Source organism: Sinocyclocheilus anshuiensis, unplaced genomic scaffold (genome assembly GCF_001515605.1).
Source record: "Sinocyclocheilus anshuiensis isolate Anshui unplaced genomic scaffold, SAMN03320099.WGS_v1.1 scaffold702, whole genome shotgun sequence".
NCBI classification, from domain to species: domain Eukaryota; kingdom Metazoa; phylum Chordata; class Actinopteri; order Cypriniformes; family Cyprinidae; genus Sinocyclocheilus; species Sinocyclocheilus anshuiensis.
Genome location: NW_015548184.1, coordinates 3,345,401 through 3,353,198, shown reverse-complemented (window position 1 = coordinate 3,353,198; position 7,798 = coordinate 3,345,401). Strand labels below are relative to the sequence as shown.

General features: G+C 37.1%; 1 protein-coding gene across 5 annotated transcripts in view; it reads right to left on the bottom strand.

The window, feature by feature from the left end:
• Window positions 1–7,798, bottom strand: part of LOC107704979 (MAP7 domain-containing protein 1-like) — a 46,930-nt gene that overhangs the window by 26,272 nt on the left and 12,860 nt on the right. For all 5 annotated transcript variants that reach the window (XM_016508082.1, XM_016508083.1, XM_016508085.1 and 2 more), the window contains exon 2: window positions 3,163–3,372. In XM_016508082.1, the coding sequence (XP_016363568.1) occupies window positions 3,163–3,372 (210 nt within the window). The remainder of the gene's footprint in view (window positions 1–3,162; window positions 3,373–7,798) is intronic.

Here is a 7,798-nt window from a genome sequence, read left to right as displayed (position 1 = left end):
CAAAAATGTAAACTGCATGCATATGCTTGTTGTTAGTCTGAAAAACATGTGACATAACAAATTTCACACCTCTAACCAATTAAAATCTATAAAAGCCATAGAATTTCTGCAGGTATTTCTCATACCTGGCAATAAAGCTCATTCTGATTCTGATTCTGATGTTCAGCTGCTTGACAGCAGTAATATACTTTATTATGAGATGAGCTGAACTGTGCACCACTAACATTTTCCGTTATACCATTCCTGCGGTATGCGCTGTTTTTCATGTCCTGCTCAAAGACTGAAAGTGTACGAATCCCTCAGGTTGAGTGCAGTGTAGAGTAAGGCTGCACGATATATCGAAATTATCGAAATATCGCAAATGTAAATATCGCAAGGGCATGCGATATCTGAATCATTTTAATAATAGGCTACTTAAATCAAAACGTTGCAAAAGGTCAAAGTTTTAGTTCGATGCATCTAGCAGAGAATTGCTTGACGTTAAAAAGAGTTAAGTGCAATAAGTTGCAGAAAACAACTCTTTGCCGTCTCGTCTTGCTGTCTGACTCACCCCTGAAGCGCGCGCACAAGCCGCATCTCGCACAGCGTCTCTTCAGCTCTGCCGCACACGTGCAAAGCGCGCAAACACACAGAGAGACGCGTTTCAGTTGGCGCGCGAACACTGAGTTGATTCGTCTTTCGCATCTCGTCATGTTTGAACAGACACATACAAACAGAATTATGTCAATAGTACCGGTTGAGTGCAGTGTAGAGAGTAGCACGACCCTCCTCCTCCTGTTGGTGCGAGCGAGCGGTCAGTCAGTCACGTGTGTGTAGGATGGACGAACTTAAGGAGCTTCCCCTGGAACTCACACGATCGGCAACCGGATGTTTTTTGTCTTACTGCAAGCAACTCGTCTCTGTTCTGGACTTGCACAAACTGCGTTGCAATGCAATCGTTTTCCAAAATGTAATTTATGTGAAAATATGAAGTCTGTAAACGCTCGTTAACACAGGCCAGAGACGCTGAAGACTGACGCACAGAGAAAAATACTGTAGCAGGCAGATCACTCACTGTTCATGATGCACGAACTATTGGAAGAAAATCCTCAATATTGATTTGGGGGTTCATATGAATGTGTTTCTGAGGGGAACACCCCCTAGCCCCGGTGTAGCACCGTCACTGGTCAGAGAGTGAATCTGCATCTCATTCAGAGCTTCTATATAACTAAATTATATGAAATGAAATAAATTATATGTATATGAATTATATAACTAAAATTAAATAACTGTAATTACAGATTTAGGTTAAATAAAGATGTCAGTCTTTATTTTTCTTCTTTTTAGGAAACAAATCAAAGAAAAAAATAAATTCTACTGTTTCTAATATTCTGTGTGTTGCTCAAAAACAAAATATATTGTGTTCAGTGGAAAAAATATTTTTTTTTACCCAGTCATTTAAAAAGAACACATTTTAGACCTGTAACGACAATACCGTGATACCGTGAAACCGTGATATTGTTGCTTAAGGTTATCATACAGTCAAAATCTCATACCGGTACATGCCTAATTGTCAATTAAAGGTAAAATCAGAAAACTAAAATTAACTATTAATTGAATAATACTGGTAATACTACAAAACACTTCTATTATTAATGTCACCTGTAATAAATGAAGAAATATTTGAAAAATTAAGTTGAAATAATTAAGAAATGCAACTTATATTTTTCTTTTTAATAGTTAACTGTATTTTAATGCATTTAGATTAGTATCAATTTAATTTAAATTGCATTAATGTTTACAGAAAAATGCATAATAATAATGCATGAATAATAAATAAAACAATCCACATAATTCAAAAATAAACTAAAAAAAAACATTCATTTTAATTAGTTTGAGACAAAACTGTTCCCAGAAGTCCCGGCAAGTAGTGTGTTCGCTTTTGCATTAAAATAAATATTTAGTTAAGTCATTCATTTATGGTTAATATAGGTTACTTTATGGTAAAGTGATTCCTGCATGTCAACTCATCAAACATTGGTTATCCTCCTAAACTCTGCCTTTACAGTTGAGTGATTCACAAATGCTGTACAAATCAGTAGGAATGGATCATTAAAAGGAACCAGATCAAAACATCATAACAACATAACACTAAATTACAACTGCATACACAGTATCAAGCATAGTAACAAAGTATAAATAGCTAGTCAAACACAGCTGGACCAGTTTTTCCCACAAAATTTACAACTACCAAATGCTCTACAACCACAACCTCATTTGTATAAAGAGACAACAATGAAGTAGGCAAAGAAGAGCCACTTTCTTTCTCAAACCCAAACAACTCTCCCATTAACATGTATCTACGTGTATTCGTACAAGTGAAGGCTTTATACTATGAACGTGACAGAATCAAGGAGGAGGGTTAAATCCCTCCAATTGGCACAGCACTGTAAAATGTGATGCCCAGTCAGGTTTCATTGCTTCACCTCAGCTGATGACCAGAGGCGATTAGGAACTGCCTGTCACCAGCCTCCACAAATCAGCATTAGCACCAACCTTTTCCTCACTGAATGGATCCGTTTCTACATTAATGTAATACAGCCGAAATAACTTAATTCTGGGAGCATTTACAGAAGCATGACCGTGGAAATTCTTTGTGGGTCAACAAACAAATGCCTCTGTTAGCTTTCAAGACTTTGGTCAGGGGTAAATCCTCAATGACTGGCTCCTTTCTCAAGAGACTTCCTGAATGCTTCTCATAGAAGAGAAAACAGTTTTGAATGGTTTAATGGTTTATTGCTGTCAATGTTATGTTGGGAAAAAAAGGCCATACCAGGTTATGGAGGTCAAGCAGGTCAACAAGTTTTGTGTTCAAACACCTTAAGCACCTCAAGATGGTCTATCAACCCAAACCAGCTTGACCAAGATGGTCTATCAACCAAATCTGGGCACCATTTGCTAGTGGTGCCGCTGATCAACCTCATAAATCAACTAAATGACCATAAAAGACCAGATTCATCCGACTAGAAACCATGTAAATCCAGCTACTAATGATTCAACTTCATTCTGATCTTCGATTTTGGGGTAAAGGGTTTATTAAGAGGCCAAAAGAAGCAATTTCCTGATCATAACGAAAAGTATCAATACAAAAAACTAAAATTGAACTGTCTTCAAGGTACCCACCTTTCTTGTGCTGAGGGCTACCACTCGACCTCGGAGTGGGTGTCGCAGGGGACTTTGGAATGACATCTGGCTGTTTCGGGGTAGTTGATTTCCTTGCAGTGTCCATCTCTGTAGGCGTGCTAGCTTCAAGGCCTGATTCTGTTTTTGAAGGGGTGTTGACTTCCTCTGAGCTGGGATCACTGGGATTGGTCTCTGGAACAGCTGGGGGATCTAAGATAGAAGACGAAAAAAGTGACAAACGTCAACCGAGAGATGAAGACCAGTCGAACTTCATTCCAAAGCTACAGCAAACACTCGAGTGTATGTGTCTTCTAGATGTGTGATTACACAGTTACATAGAAGAGTCATTCACAGTTACATTCCGCAGAGATTAAATCCAGATCGATTTGTTTTCGATTAGCACACATGATCCATAACAGAATGTTTCGGTACAGCAAAGATTAAATGAGTTAAAGTCACGCCCCAGGCAGCTCAATATGAACCTCAACTGCCCTCCAATCAATTGATTATTGGTAGTTTGAAGGATTGCTCTGTTGACACAAGAAAATAATGGTGACCTTGCCACCTTCCACTTCCCTCGAGAACATCGATTTAGTAGATAGGAGAAACACAGTCTTTTTTTACTGTTGATCAGACACTCTAGACTAAACCATTTCTTTAGACATAATTTCCTCTCTCGAGGCTGATCATTGTTGTGTAAATCTGCATTAAACAATACACATAAGATTCAAGGTTATTTTATTTCTAATGGTAGGTAAAATATGTAGAATCATATTTATTCTGAATCCTAACATTGAATTTAAATTCAAAATCCACCTAAAGTGAAATGTGAGGAGCTAAAGATTCCCATGCCTACTGATAAGCGTGTAGCTTACCTGGATGTTTTAACAAACTAAAACTCTAAATCAAAAATTTCATCCAAGAAAATGAGCGAGAAAACGAGTTCTGGATTTCTGATATCTTAAAGCCATGCTGTCATGTCGAGACAGTCCACACACACAAGGAGGAGGTTGAACAGATCACCTGTTTTTCACTGATAAGAGAGTGACCTGGGTTAGAGTCCGATTTGATGTTGGCCAACATTACAGACTCAATAAAGTGTCTATGTATAAACACACACAGAAAGACAGACAGATGTCAGAGTAAGGTGTGGCAATATAGCTTTAAAAATAAAAGGGAAAAAATGCAATATTTTTCAACCTTTTTGATGATATTAAATAATAATTTTTCTTTTTTATTATTATTATTATTATTATTATTATTATTGGTGACAATTAGGCATAGGCCGATTACCGGTTTCAAGGTATACTGCTATTTGAAAATGTCACGGTTTCAAAACCACTCATATTTTCCGTTATACCGTTCCTGCGGTATGCGCTGTTTTTCATGTCTCCTCAAAGACTGAAAGTGTAGGAATCCCTCATGACCCCTCCCCCTGTTGGTGCAGCAGTCAGTCACATGTGTGCATGACGGCCTAAGGAGCTTCCCCTGGAACTTACGCAATCGGCTGTTTTTTGTCTTATTGCAACTCGTCTCTGTTCTGGACTTGCACAGGATGCGTTGCAATGCAATCATTTTCCAAAATGTAATTTATGTGAAAATATGAAGTCTGTAAACGCCCGTTAACACAAGCCAGAGACGCTGAAGACGGACGCAAAGATAAAAATACTGTAGCAGGCAGACCACTCACTGTTCATGATGCACAAACTATTGGAAGAAAATCCTAAATATTGATTTGGGGATTTATATGAATGTGTTTCTGAGGGGAACTGACTGTCTTCAGAAAAGTTTAGATGGTATTTTCTTTTCATCTCGTCTCTGTATAGTTCACATTAAAGCAGTGTTTCAGCGCAGCGCTGCTTTGTTTACAGCAGTAACCAAGGAAATGCTGGCCCTGTCCCAAACGGCACCCTAAACCCTCGCGGTCTTCCTCTGAGTCTGCACTTTTGTGACGTAATGCCGCTTTGACTGTCGGGGTGGAAGTCTGCTGCGGAGCTCGCCCCAGTGCGGGCTCGGCAGAAGTGCGTATCGAGGGCGCATAACACCCTTTTGAATGCTAAAATGACGAATGGAACACCCTACGGTCTCGTGGACTTAACGGACATGCGGCGGCCATTGTAAGTCCACAAGACCGAAAGTGCACATGAAGTGTTCCATTTGGGACAGGGCCGCTGTATCAGGTGTTCCAGAAGCACCCCCTGCTGTCAGAGAGTGAATCTGCGTCTCATTCAGAGCATCTGCTGTTTGTTTCATTCAGGCATGTAGTATAAATTCACAAAGCTAGTCAGAACATTCTGTTTTTGCTTCAAATTGGGTTATTATTAAATCAAATTATGTATATTAAATTATATAAATTATCTATATTATATAACTAAAATTAAATAACTGTAATTACAGATTTAGGTTAAATAAAGATGTCAGTCTTTATTTTTCTTCTTTTTTTCTTTTTCACATCAAAAGCTGCAAGACAGCCCACAATTCAGCAAACATTTCAGAAACAAATCAAAGAAAAAAATTAACAAATACTGCTGTTCCAAATATTCTGTATGTTGCTCAAAAATAAAATACATTGTGTTCAGTGGAATTTTTTTTTTTTTACCCAGACATTTAAAAACAACACATTTTAGAGCTGTAATGACAATACCGTGATACCGTGAAACCGTGATATTTTTGCTTAAGGTTATCATACCGTCAAAATCTCATACCGGCCCATGTCTACTAGAATTTAAATATTTTAAGCAAAAACTAAAGCACAGTAAAAAAAAAAATAAATAAATAAATGATTAAGGCAAACGAACACAAGGACTAATCACAATCATTTTTATTATGCACCAATATAACAAAACGTAGCAAATGCAGGAGTCCATAACTACTATTGTTTATGACTAAAACATTTATGAATGAATATGCCAGCAACTTTCAGGAAGTACCGTATTGACCCGAATATAAGACGATGTTTTTTTCTTGGAAATACATCTGAAAAAACACAGTCGTCTTATATTCAGGGTCTAGACTTTGACATGTCAATAATACACCCACAACAATAGGTGGCGCCAAATACGCATAAAAACGAGTGTGCCATGAAATACGTAAGGTAATGCGTGTTGTAAAGATCGCTTTTTAAAAAGCCTTTTTCCAAAAGGTACATCTGGAAAAAGGGGGGTCGTCTTATAATCAGGGTCGTCTTATATTCGGGCCAATACGGTAATCAAAACAACTGAATCATTGAATCAAAGCTCTGAATCAATACAATGACACAGGCATTGACTTGATTCACAGAAATTATTTGAACTTACCAACTAAGTACTGAGGTTAAAATCAGAGACATCTAGGCCCGGTTTCATAGACAGGGCTTAGCCTAAACCAGGATTAGGCCATAGTTCAATTAGGACATTTAAGTAATTTTTATAAATGTGCCTTAGAAAAAAACATTACTGGTGTGCATCTTGAGACAAAACAAAGGCACTGATATATTTTAAGATCAGTCAGTGCTTAAGCCTTGTCTGTGAAACCGGGGGCTAATGTCTTTAGAAAACTTAAAGGTCAAACTTAAAAAGATGTGATTTTGTTATTATATAAAATATAAACATCACAAATATTTCATGGATTTTCAACATATCATTTTGCTCTATACACACTACACCCTATAGAGTAGAAATCAGCCTGCCTAGTAAATATGAAAACATCCTGTATTTACTCAGAGGCTGTGTTTTCTCCACCTCAACATGTCTATTCAGCTGCTGTGAGGCGGAAGAGTTTTTCTGACCAAAAAAAAACCATCAGCAGTGGACTGTTTTGTCCCTGGGAGAATGAGATTGGACGGTATGGCAATGAATGAATGATGTTTTGAGTTTTACAGTTACTAATATTTGGAGATTTTTCAGCTCAGGGTCTGCTTTAGTCCTCAGTTGTGCTTAAGGCGAGATTTACTCGTTCTGATCCACCCTGAATCCCTTTTCCTCTGCACTGGCATTGCACGCTGCCCAGGGACAAACCAAGTAAATGCTGCCATGCATTGCATTATTCATGGTGAGCTAAAAATAGCATTACCACCAGACATGAAATGATAATAAAGACATTAAGCATGAGAAAAGATCTGGGTTGCATGCATAAAATGTTAAGTTTTAAAGTAGTAGTAACTAAGAGTACAGCCATTAGGGAAAATTCTGTAATGTGACTGCTGAATACTGTTGCATTATGCATTTGCTTGGTACTCATTATCATATCTGAAAATAAACTGATACTATAGCAGTGCACCATGCTGTCAATCAAGCAGGCAACTGACACATACAAAGAAAGAAATATTAGAAGCAAAGCATCCAGTCACCAACATAGAGGTAAAGTCTATTTAATAATCAATTAATTAATCAAATTGATTTAATAAATATGTCTGAGCTGTCTAAATACATTTATATTGCATAAGGTAGTTTTTATATCAACTTTTTAATTGCTTTTACTACATTTTGTTGTTGAATAATTAAAAAAAAACTGTTTTAATGACAGATTTCTTCAAACGTACACTAAATAATAAAGACAACAGGTTAAGTATAATGAACGAATATGTAACAGTATAGAGACATGAAAATGTTTATAAACCAAACCAAACCAAAAAAAAATAATATATATATATATATAT